The 20,053-nt window shown below is 46.2% G+C and overlaps 10 protein-coding genes across 10 annotated transcripts; 2 read left to right on the top strand and 8 right to left on the bottom strand.

The window, feature by feature from the left end:
* Positions 1–7,392: 7,392 nt before the first annotated feature.
* C8R40DRAFT_1045290 (short-chain dehydrogenase/reductase) lies at positions 7,393–8,371 on the bottom strand (the record flags this gene model as incomplete). Its single annotated transcript, XM_046224292.1, has 2 exons — positions 7,393–7,598; positions 7,648–8,371. 2 exons carry the CDS (start codon positions 8,369–8,371, stop codon positions 7,393–7,395), a joined length of 930 nt encoding a protein of 309 aa, XP_046086553.1.
* Positions 8,206–9,917, bottom strand: C8R40DRAFT_1104265 (uncharacterized protein). Its single transcript, XM_046228053.1, has 6 exons — positions 9,773–9,917; positions 9,625–9,690; positions 9,501–9,567; positions 9,229–9,445; positions 8,775–9,168; positions 8,206–8,725 (listed from the first exon to the last, which is right to left on the bottom strand). Exons 2-6 carry the CDS (start codon positions 9,661–9,663, stop codon positions 8,630–8,632), a joined length of 813 nt encoding a protein of 270 aa, XP_046086554.1. The 5' UTR covers positions 9,664–9,690; positions 9,773–9,917; the 3' UTR covers positions 8,206–8,629.
* Positions 9,918–10,001: 84 nt separating this feature from the next.
* Positions 10,002–11,011, bottom strand: C8R40DRAFT_1170543 (short-chain dehydrogenase/reductase; the record flags this gene model as incomplete). Its single annotated transcript, XM_046231552.1, has 2 exons — positions 10,002–10,225; positions 10,279–11,011. The coding sequence occupies 2 exons, from the start codon at positions 11,009–11,011 to the stop codon at positions 10,002–10,004; spliced, it is 957 nt and encodes a 318-aa protein (XP_046086555.1).
* A 370-nt stretch (positions 11,012–11,381) lies between these two features.
* On the bottom strand, positions 11,382–12,347 carry C8R40DRAFT_1170544 (short-chain dehydrogenase/reductase; the record flags this gene model as incomplete). The annotated part of the gene is made up of 2 exons (XM_046231553.1): positions 11,382–11,584; positions 11,639–12,347. 2 exons carry the CDS (start codon positions 12,345–12,347, stop codon positions 11,382–11,384), a joined length of 912 nt encoding a protein of 303 aa, XP_046086556.1.
* Positions 12,348–12,549: 202 nt separating this feature from the next.
* On the top strand, positions 12,550–13,935 carry C8R40DRAFT_1104278 (uncharacterized protein). The gene is made up of 4 exons (XM_046228054.1): positions 12,550–12,686; positions 12,787–13,060; positions 13,119–13,183; positions 13,236–13,935. Exons 2-4 carry the CDS (start codon positions 12,908–12,910, stop codon positions 13,699–13,701), a joined length of 684 nt encoding a protein of 227 aa, XP_046086557.1. The 5' UTR covers positions 12,550–12,686; positions 12,787–12,907; the 3' UTR covers positions 13,702–13,935.
* Positions 13,936–14,526: 591 nt separating this feature from the next.
* On the bottom strand, positions 14,527–14,910 carry C8R40DRAFT_1170546 (uncharacterized protein; the record flags this gene model as incomplete). Its single annotated transcript, XM_046231554.1, has 1 exon — positions 14,527–14,910. The coding sequence occupies one exon, from the start codon at positions 14,908–14,910 to the stop codon at positions 14,527–14,529; it is 384 nt and encodes a 127-aa protein (XP_046086558.1).
* Positions 14,911–15,386: 476 nt separating this feature from the next.
* Positions 15,387–16,232, top strand: C8R40DRAFT_1104284 (uncharacterized protein). The gene is made up of 3 exons (XM_046228055.1): positions 15,387–15,638; positions 15,687–16,070; positions 16,123–16,232. The coding sequence occupies exons 1-2, from the start codon at positions 15,410–15,412 to the stop codon at positions 15,782–15,784; spliced, it is 327 nt and encodes a 108-aa protein (XP_046086559.1). The 5' UTR covers positions 15,387–15,409; the 3' UTR covers positions 15,785–16,070; positions 16,123–16,232.
* On the bottom strand, positions 15,825–17,159 carry C8R40DRAFT_207223 (short-chain dehydrogenase/reductase). Its single transcript, XM_046234344.1, has 2 exons — positions 16,123–17,159; positions 15,825–16,070 (listed from the first exon to the last, which is right to left on the bottom strand). Exons 1-2 carry the CDS (start codon positions 16,844–16,846, stop codon positions 15,865–15,867), a joined length of 930 nt encoding a protein of 309 aa, XP_046086560.1. The 5' UTR covers positions 16,847–17,159; the 3' UTR covers positions 15,825–15,864.
* A 641-nt stretch (positions 17,160–17,800) lies between these two features.
* Positions 17,801–18,148, bottom strand: C8R40DRAFT_1069474 (uncharacterized protein; the record flags this gene model as incomplete). Its single annotated transcript, XM_046226113.1, has 1 exon — positions 17,801–18,148. One exon carries the CDS (start codon positions 18,146–18,148, stop codon positions 17,801–17,803), a length of 348 nt encoding a protein of 115 aa, XP_046086561.1.
* Positions 18,149–18,458: 310 nt separating this feature from the next.
* On the bottom strand, positions 18,459–20,041 carry C8R40DRAFT_1104293 (putative aspergillopepsin). Its single transcript, XM_046228056.1, has 4 exons — positions 19,687–20,041; positions 19,176–19,623; positions 18,957–19,119; positions 18,459–18,896 (listed from the first exon to the last, which is right to left on the bottom strand). Exons 2-4 carry the CDS (start codon positions 19,604–19,606, stop codon positions 18,666–18,668), a joined length of 825 nt encoding a protein of 274 aa, XP_046086562.1. The 5' UTR covers positions 19,607–19,623; positions 19,687–20,041; the 3' UTR covers positions 18,459–18,665.
* Positions 20,042–20,053: the final 12 nt, after the last annotated feature.

A 20,053-nucleotide genomic window follows, 5' to 3' on the forward strand; every position in this document is an offset into this window, starting at 1 on the left:
ATCGTTGCCGAAATCTTCCTTGGTGCATTTGGATGTGCTGCATAAAATTCGTTAATGGCTTCGTCACTGGATCCTACCACATTTTCCTCATTTTCCCAGGTGTCATGGCCCTCGTCGTAGCCTTTCCACCGGACTAAATACTGCAGCTTTTTCCACCGTCCATGTATTCTGCTGTCCAGGATCCTGTCCACATCGTAAAATTCTTCACCATCAATGACCTCTGGCTCCGGCGGAGCTGGCAGTATTCCGTTGACTTCGTTTCCTTTCCATGGTGCCAAGCGCTTGACATTAATGTTGTCATGGATCTTCATCCATGTAGGAAGTGCAAGCCGGTAAGTGTGTGTCCCTGTCTTCTCAATAACTTCGAAAGGTCCTAGTCGGCGGCTTCCCAGCTTCTCACTTTTGCGTCGAATTTTTAGGTTATTGACTGAGAGCCATACGGGCTGTCCAACTTCAAAGCTAGGTTGGTTAGGGTGTTCCGCGATTGTATCTGCGATCCGTTGTTTGCTCATACGTAGTGCGGCTTCTGCATCTTCCCGAGCATAGCGGAGTGCATCTAGCCGATCTGTGATTGAAGGGTATTCCTTCCAGGATCCTATGGGGATGGAGAATTCTGGGGTATAACCGTAGAGCACTTCAAATGGTGCTTTGTCGTGGGCAAAATGTACTCGAGAGTTAATAACGAATTCGGCAGTAGGAAGAAGACGGTCCCAGTCATCCTGACGTCGGCTAACATACATCCGGATGTATCTTTCGATTTCTTGGTTAGCTCGTTCAGTCTGGCCATTTGTTTCAGGGTGGTATGACGTTGTCAGGGCAGATTCAATACCCAACCGTTTTAGCAAGGCCTTCATGATGTCGGCAGCAAATTGTGGTCCTCGATCAGAGATAAATCGTCTGGGCAGTCCATGAAGTCGGAAGATTTCTTTATAATAGAAGTCGGCAACTCCTTCGGCAGTCAGTTCGGTTGTAGTGGGGAAGCAGTGAATCATTTTGGAGTAATGGTCTGTGAAGGTGATTGCCGCATTGTGTCCATCTTGTGTCATCGGGAGTTCTCCAATGAGGTCCACGCCGATGTCCTGCCATGGTCCTCCTGGTACAGGCAGAGGCTCTAGAGATGATTGTGGCTGCGGCCTTACACGTCTTCGTTGACAGTTGTCACATCCTTCCACATACTTATCAACAAATGATCGAACCGTAGGCCACCAAAACTGTCGGCTAACTAACTCTAGGGTGCGGTGCTTTCCTGGGTGACCAGCTGTGAGTGCGTCATGACACTGTGCTACGACATCCCGGCGTAGTTGAGGATCAGGTGGGACATACACCCGGCCTTTGTAATAGACAATTCCTTCCTTCTCTTCCCATTCGGCTAGACCATTCACAAGTTTGTGGGGTCCATGTGTCTTCAATTTACGTAGTCCTTCAAGAACCTCCGATTCTCGCTCGCTTGCCTTCCGAATGCGCTCCTCAAGGGGGTTTTGGAACAAGACGGCTGTAGCAGCTCGGAGGAAGTGTTCTGGCCGTAAAACTATTTGTTGTTGGTTGTCATCAGCATCCATAACCTCGAGTTGAGAGACTCGGGAGAGAGCGTCAGCTTGTGCATTTGCTTTACCAGCCCTATGTGTAAGAGTAAAGTCAAACCGTGAGAGCCACAGGGCCCATCTTGCTTGTCGCCGGCTTAGATCCTGTGCAGTTCGCCAGTATTCCAGGTTTCGATGGTCGGTCACAATTTCAAAGGGGTTTGGGAGTCCTTCTAGGAAGTGTCGCCAGTCTTTCAGGGCTTCGATGATGGCTAACATCTCTCGGTCGTAGATTTCATAGTTCCGCTCTGCAGGGTCCATGGAAGCAGATCGGAATGCCACGGGATGCCAAAGTCCATCTCTTTGCTGTTGTAATAGCGCCCCTCCAGTTGCGAACCCAGAAGCATCCACTTCGATACGTGTCGGTTTGTCGGGATCCCAGAGGACTAGAATGGGTGCTGTGGTAAAAGCTTCTTTTAACGCCTCAAATGCTACCTGCTCATTGGTACCCCAAGACCATCCCACCCCCTTCTTGGTGAGGTCATTCAGTGCTCGCGCCTTTTTAGCGAATCCATCAATGAAGCGTCTGTAGAAGTTAGCAAAGCCTAGGAATCCTCGGACATCTCGGAGGCAGGTTGGGGCTGGCCAGTTCTTAACCGCCTCAACTTTGACAGGATCCATACGAACCTCTCCCTCGCTGATGATTAGGCCCAGGTATTCAATAGAGGTTTGTTCAAATTCGCACTTCTCAGGGCGGAGGTAGAGGTCATTCTTGGCTAATCGTTCCAAAACTTCATGAACTATTTTCCGGTGTTCCTGTAGGGATGCGGAAAAGATGAGGATATCATCCAGATACACAGCTACTTTTCCTGCCGCGATAAGATCAGCAAAAATGGAGTTCATAAGGGCCTGGAACGTAGCTGGCGAGTTGGTGAGGCCGAAGAACATGACCAGTGGTTCAAAGAGTCCCCGGTTAGTGGAGAAAGCTGCTTTCCACTCATGGCCTTCCTTGATCCGGACGTTATTGTAACCCCATCGTACGTCAAACTTGGTGAAGTATTTGGCTTGTCGTAGACAATTGATGATGTCAGCGACCAGAGGGAGAGGATAACGATTCTTGACAGTGTATTCATTCAGACGTCGATAGTCCTGTATGAATCGTAGTTTGCCATCCTTTTTCTTTACAAAGAAGACAGGTGAGGAAAGTGGTGATTTGGATGGTCGGATATATCCTTTCCGGAGATTGTCTTCCAGGAATCGATCTAGTTCTTTTTGCTCATTTACTGACATGGGGTAGATTTTGGTGCGTAGAGTTTCGGGGGCGTCGGGTTTCAGGTCAATAGCGTGATCCCAGGGTTTGTGTTCAGGTAGTCGTTCGGATTCTTTCTCGGAAAATACTTTCGCATGACGCCGATATGGCTCAGGCACCATCTCTTCGAATGTTTTCTGGGGCTTATCTTTATTTGCTGCTTCGGCAAGCTGTTGGGAATAGGTGTACCCGGCAGCACACCATAGCTCTTCTGTTACCTCTTGGATAAACCCAGCACGGAGCCAAGCACGACGTCGTTTGCGATTTCCAGTCAAGCGATACAGTGGACTTCCTGATTCCTCAAAGACTAGCTCATCTTCCAAGGACGTGCCAGTTTCAGCTGTCTCTGGACCTAGCTCAGTTTTTGGAACAATGTGAGGAAGGCCATTTGATTCTGCTCTATTAGGTTCTAGGATTTGTTCTGTATTTCCTCCGACATTGGGTTCTTTGGGCTCTGGGATCTCCTCGATAGCTACATGATGCTGAATCTTTGGCTTTGCAGGAATCTGGATCTGCCCATCACGCCAGTTGATGTCAGGGTTGACCTTACATAACCAAGGGAGCCCTAAAATTACGTCTTCAGATCCAATGTTTGTAACTAGGAATTCTAAGATCTGGGGTTGATTTTGGTCCACCCTGGCCAGAAGTCGAGCAGAATGAGTGATCCGCCCTGCTAAATTAGTGGTTCCATCAATATTGTAGAGTTCAATGGGGCGGGGTAGGGATCGAACGTAGATATGATGCTTGTTAACAAATTTTTGGTGTAGAAAGAGACCAGTGGCACCGGAATCAATCATAGCTGCACTTGTTGTACTCCGGAATCGTCCTTTAAGCTCTATGGGCACACGGAAATGGGATATATCATTGAATTCTAGTGCGCTAATAGTACAGGAGGTGATAGAGGCATATACAGACGATGGAGATCTTGAGTACGACTTGGGGAACGACGCTGCAGCGGTGGCGGGTTCCCAATTTAAAAATTCTTGTGTAATTCGGCAATTTGCCCAGCAAGAACTTGCTGGTTGGCTGCAAGTTCCTTTAGTAGCGCGGCAAGATCTGGTGTAGCAGCAATGATGGTACCCGGAGCGGCAGACTGAGTTGTATCCGGAATGCTGGTGGCACTAATGGTAGTAGCCTTCCTCCCAGGGAGTCCTAAGAACTTACGACGGCACACAGCCTCTACATGGCCATTGAGGCCACAGTGTCGACAGATGTCCCGCTCATGGTGGCCATCGGCCTTGCGATGTTCCTTAGATCCACATCCATAGCATCGTCCTATCATGAAGCGACGAAAGGCATCAGGAGATCGAGTGGTGGTGGCATCAATGTCCATAGCATTTGGGTCTCGAGTAGGCGCAGTGAATGGGGTCGCAACAGTGGTGGGTCTAAAGTTGGTCAGGATTCCATCATCGACCAGTTTCTTTCCTTGCTCCCACGCTCGAGTAATTTGTCGGTTGTCTACGTCGATGGCTGCTTCAATCAGTTCCTGAAGGGAGCCAGTGGGGCGGGTTGTGAATACAAGACCATCTTTTACTCGATCTGCAAGGTGATCGTAGAACCGGTCTCGCAAGTCTTTGTCTGAGTAGCCAGTGCGGTCTGCGTACTGTTGGAAGGTAGAGGCATAGGTTCCCACCGTGGTCCTATTCTGGTAGAGCCGTTTAAGGAGCTGCTTGGCATCGGCCGAGGCATCTGTGGTCTCAAAACGTGTTTTGAAAGCTGTAACAAATTCTTCCCATGTATCGTATGGGAAAGGTACTCCTGAGCCAGTTATACTTGATCTATTAATTGTTTCGGAGATAGGAGTGGCCCAGATAGCTGCATCCCCCTCAAGGTATGTAATGGCGGATGTGATTTTCTTTTTACGATCCATGGAGAGAGCAGGGATAGAGTTGGCCCACAGCTCAAAGGCAGCTAGGAAGCGCCGGGCATCTTCTCCTCGCTTTCCATTGTAGTTCTGTGGCTTGCCAACACTTTTGGTAGTGCTGAGGCCACTTACTAGCTCAGAGACCACGTCTTGGAGCTTAGCCTGGTTTTTTGTAAGCTCTGTAATAGCGTCTCGAACGTCCTGTGCTGAGGACATGTCTTCTTCAGGGATTGATTGTATTTCAATATCGGGGTCGGCTGTGGTCTCAGTGACAGCAGGAGCTAATGGTTCCGCAGATGCTAGCGGAGGTGCAGGAGTGGAAGTAGTAGGAGTACTGATTCGTCCTACCCTGGCAGGTGGTGCTGGTCTGTGGATGGGTTGGTAACGGTCGGTCGGACTTGCGTCAAATGTGTTCTCGTATCGATTAGGGCACGGTTGTCTGGAGCAGGGTTCCCACTCTTCTTCTTCAGCGTCCCAGTAGCAAGTGGTGTTAGTTACAGTATCAAGCGCGTGAAAGTGGTTGGAGCAATCAACGTTGACTCCGAAGGTAGACGTGGTGGGTGCCTTGTAGGATCAGCTCACCAAGCTGATGGTACAAGTAGAAGATCTCGACCTAATGTCGCGACAAGGCAGGAAGCGGGAGGCGGGAGGTCCAGATATGCCTAGGAGCGACAGTGGCAGAGCGAAGAGGCACAGAAACAAGCACAAAGCACAGATGAAAGAAATAATGATCTCGAACAACAGTGGGATAGCGTCAAAGGCCAATCACACCAGCAATCAAAAGGGAATCTAGTTGCCCAATGACCAAGTTAGATAGGTAGTATCTAAAAGGATACAAGTACTTGCCTAGTTGCCCAATGACCAAGAGGTCGAGATGGGGAACTAGGGCCTGTCTACTGTCCTTTATATACTACTCTTGTCTACTGAGTAAGCGATTGTAAATAACGATGCGATATAGAACAAGAGTGAGGAATCAATATATACGAGTAATAATGAGTCGATAATGAACCATAATGAACTAATCGATGAATAAGGATGAGTTGTATGGAAGCGTACGGAAACAAATGGAACTAATGGGATGATCGTGTGATGAAGTACAATAAACATGTGAAAACAGATTGATGGGAACACACCGCGCTGATGGCGCATCAAAGGGCGCATCATGAGACTTCATGACATGAATCCATGAGTGCTAAAAGAACAAAAACTCACCTGCACACTCCAGCTGCACCAAACTCATTCATTGTATGGAATATATTGAGTCACATACTATGATTACATTTTGTTGTGCAGCAATTTCATTATTTATTGATGTCTAACTGTAGCAGCCTTAGTAAGTTAAGTAAATTAATGGTGTTTTTAGCTTCAAACAAAACTAAAAAAAGGAGATGCAGAAAAAAAAGAAATGTTTTGCAAATGATTAGAAATTTTGCCAATCCAGGACTCTATAATAACTTTAGAGTCAATGATAGTGCTGTCCAGCTGAGCAAGTATCCAAATAGTCCATCAAGAAGTGCATTTATTGCATGAGATTGTTGCTTACCAGCCTCTACTTACAGATAATGTACATTTTGCCATTGCTTTGAGACCTTTCAAAATATTGCAGAAATAGTTGATAAGTGTAAAACTGTTTATACAGTTGCTCAGCTTATGTAACATTTGCATATTGTCAGCAAACCACCTCTGAGTAACAGAAAAATATGCATACCTGAACAGATAAATTATGCCTTACAAACAACTTCTACAAATATTCCAGCTAACAGAAAAAATCATGAATTAAATTTGATAGGTTCATCTTACAATCAACTCTATTATTTGAAGCATGTAGTGTGAGATAATGTTCATGTATGTGGGATATGTCTACCAGCCTGTATAAACCGGTTTTGTGGCTTAGTTGTAAAACAATTCTAACCTCAACCTTATGATGGTCTTCTTATACTGCATACATAAAGAGGATTGTTGGAGTAAACAAATGACTTGCAGAATTTTGGGACATAGCTTATATATTCAGCTTGGAATTTACATTGTTGTTTTCTGTTATTTATCAAGGTTCACGATTGAACGGACCGCTGCGCTTGCAACATAACCGGTCACGACCGGATGCCAACTGTGATGCCTTACAGCGTGTTCGGAAAATGATGACAATCGCGAAACTTTTATCAACCCATAAAATAAAATAAAATCAAAAGGTACGCGTCGGCTACCGAAGAAAATTTGCCCAAACAAGAAAGCACTTAATGTTGTCCTGATTGCTATTGAAAACTATCCCATATCTAATGGCTATATACAAGTAGAGGTTGTTCCTAGAGCTCCAGAAATAATCCCTAGGATGAGCTGAAGTAGTTCCAGACACCCCACACCCCTCCTGGACCTTTGTGCTATCATTGTAGATGCCCTGCTGCATCTTTCCCTGGCTGATCAGGTAAAAATCTCATACAAATGTGCGGTATCCGACGCATAAGCTCGAGTACCTTTTTATTTTATTTTATTTTTTTGAGGAAAAAAAAAATCGCGTCTGTCATCATTTTCCGAACACGCTGTAATGGCAGTTCATTTGAACTGCCATGGCTTTTGCGTCCCGTGTCAGGTTATGCGGATTATCGAGATTCCTTCAGTATATCGAGGCAATCAATGGCATGGGTGAATTGCTTCGGAAACAAATACATTTCAGGTGATTGTGTTTCAAAGCCAGACAATTCCTATTTGTTTAAAAACGCCTCCAAAGAAAGCTCCCGTGATCCTTGGACTGCTACTCGTAGGAAACCTTTTTCCGAGTCCAGTCTCTTCAAAAAGTCCTTGTCCGCTTTGAGTTCATCGACGTCCCAATGTGCCCACAAAAAGCGGCCATGAAGCCAGGACGCCTCCGGGGACGCTGCCCAGACAGCATAGTCAGCTGGTAATTCCACTAATGTTTGTTAGCAATAGAGAAGACGCTGCTACATTTGATCACTTACTTTTATCCCATTTGAGAATATTTTCATCTACAACCTTCGCAACGCCTTCTGAGTAAAGAGCGCCTGGATTGTAGGATATGATCTGAATGTCTTCAACGGGGTGTTCATCAGCAATTCTTCCAATGAGCGCAGTGAATGCTGATTTATTCGCCGCGTATGGGGTCTGATTCGGGGCTGGAATCATGTGAATACTACCCGTGGAGACATTTATCAGGTTGAGTTGCTGACCCGCGGGGCGCAAGGGCTGGTTTACAAAGTTGACAGTCATGAGGAAATTACCGCCGACATTGACATTAAACCCTTCCATGAGCTCTCGTTTATCCATTTTCAGCGTATCAGGCCCAAGTGGGTAAAAATGAGCAGCGTTGAGGACCAAAACGCGTATAAATATGTTCTGAGAATTCAGAAAATCCCAGAGGGAGGAGATAGAAGCGTCGTCTCCGATGTCTCCTTGGCGAGCGATGAATTCAGTGGTTGTGCCTTTGAACTCTTCTCGCAACTTAATTGCTGCAGCATCTAAAACGGCACCTCTACGTCCCACAATAACGATTTTAGAGGCGCTCGCTTTTGCAAAAGACCGAGCGATTTCGAAGCCTATTCCGCCACCACCCCCTGTGATAAGAACTGCCCTACCAGCTTGGCTGAGAGAGGGTTTGATAGGAGATATTGCTGGATATGTATCGTGATGATGGGTACGGGTGACATTGAGACTGTCGAGGGACATCGCTGTGGGAATCTTGATTCCTCATGGTCCTTATCCTTAAATCATCTTTGACGCTCGTAGTGACCTGTGATTAACGAGTATTCAAAATTATTTGGCCTTTCGGTCTGTTTACAGTCAACCGTTGGATGAAGTTGGTTACATAGTTGGACAATATCTTCATTTATACATCTGCGGTAACTGGTTGTTGCGTCTTTGGAGATCAAGGCCAGGAGATATATAAATCGTAAATGGTATTGTAAGTCCTTTGACTATTCCGAGTCATGTCCTAGCTCTGATATCGATTTTCCGTCGGATTGCTAAATAGACGTCAAATGCATTCGAGAGGCCAGTGCGGTAGCCACGTCGGTAAGGAATCTGCACAACGGAGGTCAACAGATGTTTGTTTATTGAAAAAGAGACCCACCGAATATGAGTCGCAAACTATTTTTGCAAATGTTTCGAAACTAAATGAAGGGTTAGAGAGGCGAAGGGTGTAATAAGTGTCAAGTGTTTGAAGAGATATTGCAAGAGAAGGGATCTCAGGAGAGGTACCAATGTAACCTGCGTATACCAGAGCTACAGCAGCCTTTGTATGTTCATCCCTTTGTATGGCAGCTTCTTTTTCTAGAGTAAGTAGGTTAACAACGTCTATGTTGAAACTGAAGTTTTCATCGAAGGTGTCTGGCAGGTCCTTTTTGTATTTCCATTTAACGTACGCATCAGCCAGCTCATCCATGAGAGACGCCCAGGCAGCGTTGAGGTTGTGAATCCGGTTTCTCCACGTCCGCCCGTCTTTATATTTCCGCCGACCATGCCATCTAATAGAAAATGTAATGATTAACATACTGCATAGCTTCGGAGAAGCACAGAATACGCACCTGCAAAGTTGATCAGCATCTCGTATATCGACCGTGATACCCTCCGCAACCTCAGTTTGGTCCTCATAAGGGACATCGTTGTCTTTGCTTCCATTGTCCCCCATCCCTAAGTCAAAGCCACTGTCAACATCCATTGGTTGAGGATTTTTGCCTTGGGTGTTGCTTTGAGAAGGACCAGAAAGCTCTTCTAAAGCTTTCTGAAACTCCCGGAATAAGCCTGAAATTAATGACATTCAAACATGCAGCATGTAAGATAGAGTTCATAAGCTTACCTTCGCTTGCCTGAGACCTTCGTAGAGTCGCTTGTTCTCGCTTGCGGGCAACCGCAGCAGCGCCCATCTTTTGAGTTTCAGTGAGGAATGATGCGAACCTGCCAGCTCCAACTGTAGACCGTACAATGCGTGGGACACGAGCTCGACGTTTGTAGGTCGACATGATAGCGTTGCTGCGTCAGCTTTGAGTCTATAGAGGAAGTTGTTTACCAGGTAGGTAAAAAGAAGTGGCATGTAAGGGGCGCGGCGTGCCGGTAGAGCAATATACGGACAGCAATGGCAGATGAAGTTCTCTGACTGCAGTGAAGAAAGGGAGGCGTAATTTTGTAGCTGAAAATGTGGAGGTTTGAGAGATGGAAAGATTAGCGCCAGAATGCATGAAGGCGCTAGTTCACATATTCACTTAAACAGACTTAAACTTAATAACTCACCCCCGTATGACACTGAGTGCAAAGTTGAGTGTATGCGAAGAATGACATTCATGCAACTGTATTTCGAGGGCTACAACTTGTTATGACCCTGCTTGTTTAACAATGCATCTATAGAAATGTCCTTCAACCCTTGGACCGCAACCCGTAAGAAACCTTTTTCTTGTTTCAGTCTCTTCGAAAATTCCTTGTCTGCTTTCAGTTCATCGACATCCCAATGCGCCCACAAAAAGCGTCCATGTAGCCAGGATGCCTCCGGAGATGCTGCCCAGACAGCGTAGTCTGCAGGCAATGCCACTAGCATCCATTAATAACAAGAAAAGCACTTGTATACGATTGATGTCACTCACTTTCATCCCACTTGAGAAGATTTTGATCCACATATTTTGCAGCACCTTCCGAATACAGAGCACCTGGATGATAAGATATGATCTGAATGTCCTCAACTGGACGTTCATCCGCAATTCTTCCAATGAGCGCAGTGAATGCTGATTTGGTGGTCGTGTATGGGGTTTGATTCGGAGCTGGAATCATATGTACACCAGCAGTTGAGACATTGATCAAATTGAGCTGCTGGCCCACAGGACGTAGTGGCTGGTTCACAAACTTGACCGTCATGAGGAAATTACCACCGACGTTCACGTCGAAACCTTCCATTAGCTCACGTTTATCCATTTTCAGTGTATCAAGCCCCCAGGGAGTAACGTGAGCGGCATTAAGCACCAATACACGTATGAATATACCCTGAGAGTTCAGGAAATCCCAAAGGGAGGAGATGGAATCATCATTTCCGATATCACCTTGGTGAGCGATGAACTCAGGAGGAGCCGGGGTCGAGTCTTTGAACTCCTCGCGCAGCTTTACTGCCGCAGCATCCAAAACAGCAGATCTGCGTCCCACGATGATGATCTTTGAGGCTCCCGCTTTAGCAAACGACCGAGCGATTTCGAAGCCTATTCCGCCACCTCCCCCCGTGATAAGAACTGCCCTACCATTCTGGCTGAGAGAAGGTTTAGACGGGGAAATGGCTGGATAAGTGTCGCGGTGATAAGTACTGGTAACGTTGAGACTGTCGAGGGACATTGTTGTGGGAACTCAGTATTCAGCCTTGATCCAAGGAACACATTTTATATCTAGCGAGAGCCAATCTCAATGGGTCCACCGTGACTGCTTACCGACCATGGAATCACCCGAGATGGCCGGTAAACTGTCATTCCATTGATGAATTTTGCCTTGCTGTAAAATGTATAGCACAAAGAACCTCGGTACAATTTTGGTAAGTGAGGGCATAATCAGTCATGACTAGCGCTCCGAATGCCATCTATAATCAGCGTGTCTCCTCCTGATTTCGACAGAATTGGAGTCACCATTCTTCACTTACATTAAGCCAAAGGGTAGGATACAAAACGATACGGCTATACAAATACGCTAGCTCTTGCAAGCTAATGAATGTCTAATCGAAGTATGAGTCGAAAGAGACACCACCCAAACCTTGAACTGCAACCTTCAGAAAACCCTTTTCTTGTTCTAACTGCATGCAGAAATCCTTATCAGCTTTGAGCTCATCAACGTCCCAGTGTGCCCATACAAATCGGCCATGTAGCCAAGATGCTTCCGGAGATGCCGCCCAAACAGAGAAGTCCGCAGGTAATGCCACTGCAAAAGAGATGACATCGTGGTTCCAGCGGTGAAAAAATCAGCAACACTTACTTTCATCACATCTGGGTAAATTCTGACCGAAATAACTGACGACGCCCTCCGTATGCAGAAGTCCAGGATGAAAGGATATTATTTGGACGTCCTCGGCAGATCGTTCATCAGCGATTCGTCCAAGAAGAGCGGTAAACGCGGCTTTAGATGTTGTGTACGGATTCTGTGCTGGTGCAGGATGCCTCTGAATCCCAGCCGTAGAGACGAAGACAAGGTTGAGCTGCTGCCCTGCAGGACGTAGAGGTTGTTTGACAAACCTAGACGACATGAGGAAATTACCGCCGACGTTGACGTCGAAGGTTTGCATGAGCTCCTGTTTGTCCATGCTCAACGTATCCGGTCCAAATGGGGTGACATGAGCCGCATTGAGCACCAATACATGGACAAAAATGTTTTGGGAGTTCAAGTAATCCCAAAGGGCAATGATCGAAGAGTCATCGCCAATATCGCCCTGTCGAGTAATGAATTCGGTACCAGATGACTGGAATTCGTCTCGGAGCTTCTCCACCGCAGCATTCAACGAAGAGATTTTGCGGCTCAAAATGATGATTCTGGCGGCAGAAGCCTTGGCGAAAGAGCGCGCAATTTCGAAGCCTATCCCACTAGCACCTCCGGTTATGAGCACCGTCTTGCCAACCTGGCTGAGCGAAGGTTTGGTCGAAGAAATTGTAGGATATGTGTCACGATGATGCGTCTTGGTTAGAGACATCGCCGAAAAATTGAGGGCTCTTGACATCTCCTGCATGTATCTGTGTTTTCGTCTTTCAAGAAGACGCTTAAGTATAGGTGAAGGATCCGGAGAAGGCTCTTCGTGGGTTGACTCTGCCAGTATTGCTAATAGACTGAGTAATCCATTTCATGTGAGTGTAGCTCCGTGGTGGATCCGTTAGGCCTAGCAGCCGAGGGCTTACATGAAAGATGCTGAAAGAGCAAACCGCAACGTCGTAACCCTAGATTAGAGTCAAGATATGGCTTCATCGATATTATTGTCAGTGCTGTTGGCTTTTGGGTGTCGAATGGATGTGGTCTGACTTCATAAAAATCCAAAGCAAGTCAAGTGCTTATCTCCGTTCTATTGACCAAATTTTCACAGACCCTTTCACGTTTGAATTGGGTCGGATGCCAGGAACTGACTTGGTCGTTCTCAGGTTATTCTCTTCTGAACCTTCCTCGCGCGTTAATGGCTCGAAGAAGATGGAAATGCACTTTCACTGCTCCTTCCACCAGTGCAGATAACTCCCACTGTGCATCAGGTCATCTCGAGAGACAATGGTCGCGATAATATTCAGAGCAGAATCCGAATCAACGCCAACGGCCAGCTCCACTCCAACTTCTTCTTCCATTACTTCGGCTTCTACTAGTACAAGCTCTGCTTTATCGACAGGAACAGACCCTGATCCTGCAACGAATGCACTCACCAAGGTGAGTGCGCGACAAATCATTTAAACATTACCTTCCTTAAATATTTATATCGTTACAGAACGTGTTAGAATGGATATTTCTAGCCCTGGTCGTTATATTCGTGAGCAGCGTCGTACATCGTCGGTGAGCTTTTCAACTCGGATCTAGCAGATTCGTTACTGATATTTTTCTATAGACTTCACGCTCTGAAACGAAATGGGTTACCAATCAAGTCGTTCTTCTCTGCCCGCAATGTTCGGCGTGCCCCAAGCACCAATCCTCGACCAAGTCGACCTTTCCCATCGACTTTCAGCAGCTCATTATCCGCTTACGATCTAGCAAACGTCCCGACTGCGTATAATCCATTCGCTACCATCTATTCATCAACGACACCCAGTAATCGAACGCGAAACCAGACACGGGCGGCGGATATCGATTCGGGCGGTAGACGGATAGGAGAAGGTCCAAGCGACTATCATAATGGATTCGGCGACAGAAAGGACACACTGCCGGCCTACGATAAGCATGGTAGTCCTCCAGGTTACATCGCCTCTTTGCCTGTGCTTCCGTCATTGGGTTCAGCAGGAGAAGACAGGCGAAATATGGAGACGGGAGAAGCCGCGCCAAATTATAGTTTCCACGAGATCCGCGATACTTCTTGAATCAGTTTGGATAGGTCATGATTTTTTCCCTCGTTGCGTCCTTCGAATATGTGGTCTGTATTGACAGTGCACAAACTCTGTTAACATGCTGGGCACTTGAATAACAATCTTCCAACAGGAAATATGAAGGGAGTTGGTAGCAAGAAGTGTTTTATCTCACAAAATTTCGACCAGGTAAGATGTTTTGCTACAATTCGGTATGTATCTAGGACGCAAAGAATATAATCGCGAAAATGTTTTCATTGTGCAGATACTTTTCTTAAATGAAGATATAGGAGACAACAACTACTACAATTTATTTGTAACCTTAGCATTTTTAAAGCCCGTTTAGACAAGGCAATGTTGGGTATGATTCGATATTCATTGTTGTCTTTAGTTAGCGCAAACCTGTTCGCCGACGTCTACGCGGATGTTCATAACTTCGTAGTTTAACAACGTCATTTTGACAGTGGTTTTAGGGCGGCCCATCCACCTGCTAGTCCCAACATCTTAGCTTATGAGGAGACTGGATAGAAGGGGTTAATAAGAAGCTCTCGAATGACGCGGTATTAAACTCACTGAGGGGCTAGGAGTGTACATTGGCAGTTGTATCATGTAGTGAGTAACTGATCGTATGAATTCCGAGCCGAAGATGATGTTTATCGTATTCCTGAGGAATACTGGAGAGTAATGTCGTGCGCATGATATGAACGCCTTATTTTAGGGATTAGTATGACTTCCAGGAAACTATTCCAGCTAACCACTCACAAGAATGCCACAGATCGATTACGTGAAACTTTTTCCTCTTCCAGCAGCCCACAACCGGTCGACTACCGCCTTCCCTTTTCAAACCAACACAGCGCCGTTACTTCCAATGGATGTTGGAATGACAATCGACTGAGTTTGTGATAGAGTTCCGACTGGAAGCGAGAGAGTAGAAGACGACTGTATCGCGGTTTCAGTTGCGGGGGTCGACGCGGGAATGCTGGTGGTGAAGGTGCTGGTGGCAGTGGCACTAGTGGTAGAAATAGTATAGGACTCGGTGGCAATTTCGGTGTTATTTTCGGTGTCGCTGCCGTTACCACTACCATTGGCAAGGTGGGGTGAGTTAGGAGGTGGCATCGATCCTTGGAAATGGCGAGTGGGTTCTCGCTCAACAAGGCGTACAGGAAGTGCATTTGTGACAGTGGCAAGCGCAGCACTGGCAATGAGGATAGCGGAGAACTTCATGATGAGTAAGAGTATATGCACGCAAAAAGTTGTAAAGTTAATCGCAAGGATGTGGTAGTGGGTTAAGTTATGATTTGGATTTCGTTGTGGATCCAGGAGGTTTATATAGTACGCCAAATAAAATAAAGGGGGAATAGGAGTAATTGCGAGCGAAGCGAAGCAATACTGGCCATAGGGTGAAAAATTTCGTCAATTCTATATTCGCAAATCCCACGAGGTCACAGCCACCGCCATTTTTGGTACATAATCCGCTGTAAATCCCTCGTCATCGAATTCAGTCGCGACTGTCCTTCCATTACCTTGTACATTCTTACTTGCTCAGTATATCATCCTTGTGTAATCATTATAGTGTCTTGAAAACTGTTTTATGGAGGTGCGCCAGCACCGACACCCCTCGAAACTAGAATTTCGAAGCGAGCACCACATGTGAGACGTACTTGGAACGGAGGGGGCCGAAGGCCCCCTCCGAGCCGGACGAAGGAGGCTCACATGCGAATGCATGTTAATAGTCTTGACTCACTTGACTCAACTCAGTCCTTTAGGCAGCGGGGCAGCAACTCAGATACGTAGTAGCGTTTTTTTGCAAGAGTCCCTCAAAGCATATCTCGCGGAGAACACCGCGAGTAAATCAACTGTTCAACTTTGCATTAGAGTGATGACAACGCCCGGGGATAGGTATTGGAAATCAGGTGACCGTGTGTTGAAGAATAGGAGCTTGTACGAATGTACTGAGCCAGAATTTAGAACATGTACTGAGGAAGAAAAGACCAGCCTACTGATACATTTGCGTATTTTTGCAAGGCCATCGTATGGGAAGGAACTCGGAGGTAATGACAAGAAAGGGACAGGACAGGAACGGCAATGGTTAAATTGATCATTGAAGAGAAATGTCTGCATATGTTTCTGGAGGAACGATTATGCAAATTGTAACTACGAAACACGTAAATAGAGACCCTACTTGTTCAAGAATGCCTCCACAGAAATCTCCTTCAAACCCTGCACCGCAACTCTCAAGAAACCCTTTTCTTCTTCCATTCTCTTCAAGAACTCCTTATTTGTTTTCAATTCATCAACATCCCAGTGCGCCCATACGAAGCGACCATGTAACCAGGACGCCTCCGGGGACGCCGCCCAGACAGCATAGTCTGCTGGTAATGCCACTGAAGCGTGTTAGTAATGAAGAAAGGCATTACTCAAATAAACATTGCTTACTTTTATCCCAGTTGACTAAATCTTCATCTGCAACCTTGGCAACCCCTTCCGAATAAAGCATTCCTGGATGGTAGATTATGATCTGGATATCCTCGACGGGGTGTTCATCAGCAATTCTTCCAAAAAGCGCAGTGGAAGCCGATTTTGTTGTCGAGTATGGGGTCTGATTCGGTGCAGGAATTACATGAATCATAAGCGTCGAGACATTGATCAGATTGAGCTGCTGACCCGAGGGGCGCAAGAGTTGGTTGACAAACTTGACCGTCATAAGAAAATTACCACCGATATTGACGTCGAAACCTTCCATGATCACTCGCTTATCCATTTTCAGCGTGTCAAGTCCCCATGGGGAGACATGAGCAGCATTGAGCACCAATACGCGTACAAATATATTCTGAGAGTTTAGAAAATCCCAGAGGGAGGATATAGAAGCGTCGTCTCCAATATCTCCTTGTCGAGCAATGAATTCAGTCGTTGAGTCTCTGAATTCCTCTCGCAATGTAGCTGCCGCAGCGTCCAAGACCGCATTCCTGCGGCCTACAATGATGATCTTGGAAGCACCTGCTTTAGCAAACGACCGAGCGATTTCAAAGCCTATCCCGCCACTACCTCCTGTGATGAGAACTGCCCGACCAGTTTGGCTGAGAGACGGCTTGGTCGGGGAGATGGCTGGGTATGTATCGTGGTGATGAGTTTTGGTGAGGCTGAGACTGTCGAGGGACATTGTTATAAAAGTAAGATTTCCATTAAGAGAAGACCTCGTAGAGTCTTATACTGTACGTACCTGACAAGAACATCGAAAGTATCGATAAACGAGTTGAATTGTCCGAGATAACCGGTAAATTCTTACTCTACGGATGAATTAAACCTTGTTGCATGGAAAACTAACGGTGAAACTCGGCAAAGAGATATGTTTTTAGTGTATGTTGGTAGAAATGACGATGGACCTCGGCAGAGACCTTGAATGAGTCGGGCATGACTTGCTATATCTCACATAGATACGATGTATATGAGAACAAGAATTTGAAGAACTGTTGGAGGCGATTTCGTTATGTAAGACATATATGCACCGGGCGCTTTTTAACCGCCGGGTCAACGTATGAACCTTGGGCCTCAGCGCTTACCTCAAATTCTTAACTTTCATATCGCGAAATGTTGAGATCCTGGCTGGAGCCTGATATTCTCCGTCTAATATTTTCGGACCCAAAGAGTGGGAATTCAAATGTGTTATTTTGCGTTTACATACATAGAGACATTCTACAGAATTGGAGTGGTTTGGGTGAGGTTCGGTGACTTGATCGTCTCTGCATCGAATTTTAATATGTAATGATTAATCCACATTCTCGGGGCCAGACCACGATTCGTGAAATAAACTCTGCTCGCGATAGATTGGCCTACTTGGTGGGTCGCGCGACCCAACCATTTTAGTCGACAGTTCCGAAGAACGTTACTTGGGATGTGTAGGAAAGGTGTGCGTTACACTCGCCAGGCGTATAATGATTTTTGACTGAGTTTCCGAAATTCGAAAAACTTGTGGATATTATTCGGTCGCCTTCGCGAAGACGTTAGTAGTTATTCATTGCCTATCATAAATGAGTCATAAAACTCACCACTGGTGTATATTTGACAGGGAATCTATTCCGCCAGCCCGCTGCGGCTAACCACCCTCTGTGCCCATCTACGCCAACGCAGTTGCGTCACTTCCAATCGACGTCGGAACGACAATCGAATAGGTTGTTGTTATTGTTTCAACAGGAAGCGGAGGCTTTGTAGACGACTGCAGGGTTGTTTCAGCTGCAGTGGTCGTGGTAGAGGTGCTAGCAGCGGTGATGGTATCGGTTTCAGGGTAATTTTCGTTGTCGCTACCATCACCGGTGCCGTTGTAATGGGCTAGGTGGGGCGAATTAGGAGGTGGCATCGATCCTTGGAAACGATGAGCGGGGTTCCGTTCAGCAAGACGTGTGGGTAGTGCGCTTGTGACAGTGGCAAGCAAAGCACTGGTGATGAAGATAGCGATGAACTTCATGATGAATAAGACGCAGAATGGATAAGGTGTTAACTGGAAGGATCAAGTTGTGGGTTAAGTTGTAATTTACGTCCAAGTGAGGAATCGAAGGCTTTATATACCCAAGAATAAAGGGGAAATAGGAGCAATAATTCAGACTCACTTGTCTCGACTCGGTCATCAGTGCATCAGTGACTCTGGTATGACGACTTCTTGTATATGTGCACCCTGGAGAATGGAAGAAATGGGAGCGCATCATTTTGAAGATCCATAAATGCAATCAGGAAGAAAATGTTAAAGTCGTGAGTACATCGTGAGAATAAAATCGACGTTCAACTGTCTTTAGCTATAACTATCACGTTCGGCGCTCAACTTAGCTTATGGCCGCTTTTACCAAAGCTATGACAAGCAGGCGGTGAAGAGTATATTTTCGTAAACAGTCGCAAGAGTTTACAGAAGTATGGTACGCGTCATAAAACATCAAAAATACTCTAATTGAGTGAGACATAAATTGGGTCGAGTGTCTAAGACATTAACTCTACGTATGTTTTACCGTTACCGACGTGGAACTGTCCGTTACACTTGTAAGCACTTTGTCATTCTGCTCAATGTTGACTTTTATTCCAGTGTTAGGGGTCACTGTCTTCGAAGATGTAGATGCAGACGCCCCTGAGAACGTAACGGTCCCAAAATTCGCGAATGTAACGAGACTGCCGTTTTGCTCGTAATCTTCAACGATCCATTCAGCATTTTGGCCTTTCAGCGCGGCCTATGAATTGTTAGCTGATGTAAGGTTCGCATTTTATTTATGTATGTGGATGTTTCTTACCGATGAACTTGGGGCAGTGAGAGATTGGCTGACGCTTTTACCGGTACTTTTGTTCGTGAGGGTGACTGTGCCAGTAGTTGAACTCGTCGAGTGAACTGTTATTGATATTGTATTGCCAGCGGAGATGGCAAGATTGGAGAAGTCATAAGCATAGTTCGGATACCTGCGAAGGGGCGTAAGTACAAATCTCTACAAAATTGGCACTAGCACGGTACTAACCATTCGTACCACGAGTCATACGATACTTGTCCACCGCTGATCTTAAAATCGACCCCGGCCTGTAAAATCGATTGTGACGCTGTGTCACCATCGATCCCCACCCACGCTGACGCAGCTCCGTCACTACCTGTCGGCGACGGAACGACGAATGTGCCTGTGACTGTGGTAAAGTTTTGACCGGAAGGTGGAGATTCGATGATAACACCAGCCCAATTCGTGCTGTATTCGTCGTGGAGGGAGGTGCTGGTAGTGCCGGCATGAAGCTCAACCCCGGAGTCGGTGTTGTTACCGGTACCATTGTGAGAAGAGCCGGAGAATGGTCTCGAACTTCGGGATCTCCGAGTTGCCTCGCGCTCTGCAAGCCTCGAAGGACGTGCTAATGCGGTGGAGGTCAAAACAGCTCCGGTGAGCAGAAGAGTCGAAAATTTCATTGTATAGGGTAGATGGGTAAAGTTTTCCGTTCAATGAGGAAAAGTTGAATGAGTTGAATTGATGCATTTCGAAGTTTAGGCCCAATGAATTTATACTGGATCAAAGGAGAGCTAGGGGGGAGTAAAAGGGTAGACTGAGACGAAACTAATAACAGCAGCCGCATATGACATAGGCTTGACTCACTTGTCTTATACTATTTTCAGAGCAGAGCCTGGTGCCGTCACGGTAGTAGTCTCTTTTTGGGCTGCTCGTATAAGTTCCTCTTGATAGTATAGGAGCATGGAAGGAATTTTCCAATTAAGGCCGTCTCTAGTTGGTGTCATTATGATTAATGATAAGAACGGAAGCGAGTCCCAAACAGAATATTATGATTATTAGGTTTACATCGTCTCAGAACTGCGTAATTATTGTATGAACACGACATTGCCCGCGACATAGGGGGGGGG

The sequence above is a fragment of the Lentinula edodes genome (assembly GCF_021015755.1).
Source record: "Lentinula edodes strain Le(Bin) 0899 ss11 chromosome Unknown C8R40scaffold_17, whole genome shotgun sequence".
Lineage (NCBI taxonomy): Eukaryota > Fungi > Basidiomycota > Agaricomycetes > Agaricales > Omphalotaceae > Lentinula > Lentinula edodes.

What these genes read in the sequence shown, in the direction of transcription:
- C8R40DRAFT_1104265 (XM_046228053.1), bottom strand. Translation starts at nt 9,663, where the DNA reads ATGTCGACCTACAAACGTCGAGCTCGTGTCCCACGCATT. An exon ending in GAGCTCGTGTCCCACGCATT is followed by an intron (nt 9,568 to 9,624) that starts GTACGGTCTACA and finishes GAAACTCAAAAG; the next exon opens with ATGGGCGCTGCTGCGGTTGC. An exon ending in TAGTTTGCGACTCATATTCG is followed by an intron (nt 8,726 to 8,774) that starts GTGGGTCTCTTT and finishes TCCGTTGTGCAG; the next exon opens with ATTCCTTACCGACGTGGCTA.
- C8R40DRAFT_1104278 (XM_046228054.1), top strand. Translation starts at nt 12,908, where the DNA reads ATGGTCGCGATAATATTCAGAGCAGAATCCGAATCAACGCCAACGGCC. An exon ending in CAACGAATGCACTCACCAAG is followed by an intron (nt 13,061 to 13,118) that starts GTGAGTGCGCGA and finishes ATATCGTTACAG; the next exon opens with AACGTGTTAGAATGGATATT. An exon ending in AGCAGCGTCGTACATCGTCG is followed by an intron (nt 13,184 to 13,235) that starts GTGAGCTTTTCA and finishes ATTTTTCTATAG; the next exon opens with ACTTCACGCTCTGAAACGAA.
- C8R40DRAFT_1104284 (XM_046228055.1), top strand. Translation starts at nt 15,410, where the DNA reads ATGTTAATAGTCTTGACTCACTTGACTCAACTCAGTCCTTTAGGCAGC. An exon ending in TAGGAGCTTGTACGAATGTA is followed by an intron (nt 15,639 to 15,686) that starts CTGAGCCAGAAT and finishes AGACCAGCCTAC; the next exon opens with TGATACATTTGCGTATTTTT.
- C8R40DRAFT_207223 (XM_046234344.1), bottom strand. Translation starts at nt 16,846, where the DNA reads ATGTCCCTCGACAGTCTCAGCCTCACCAAAACTCATCACCACGATACA. An exon ending in TTTAGTCAACTGGGATAAAA is followed by an intron (nt 16,071 to 16,122) that starts GTAAGCAATGTT and finishes AACACGCTTCAG; the next exon opens with TGGCATTACCAGCAGACTAT.
- C8R40DRAFT_1104293 (XM_046228056.1), bottom strand. Translation starts at nt 19,606, where the DNA reads ATGAAATTTTCGACTCTTCTGCTCACCGGAGCTGTTTTGACCTCCACC. An exon ending in TATGACTCGTGGTACGAATG is followed by an intron (nt 19,120 to 19,175) that starts GTTAGTACCGTG and finishes GCCCCTTCGCAG; the next exon opens with GTATCCGAACTATGCTTATG. An exon ending in TCACTGCCCCAAGTTCATCG is followed by an intron (nt 18,897 to 18,956) that starts GTAAGAAACATC and finishes AACAATTCATAG; the next exon opens with GCCGCGCTGAAAGGCCAAAA.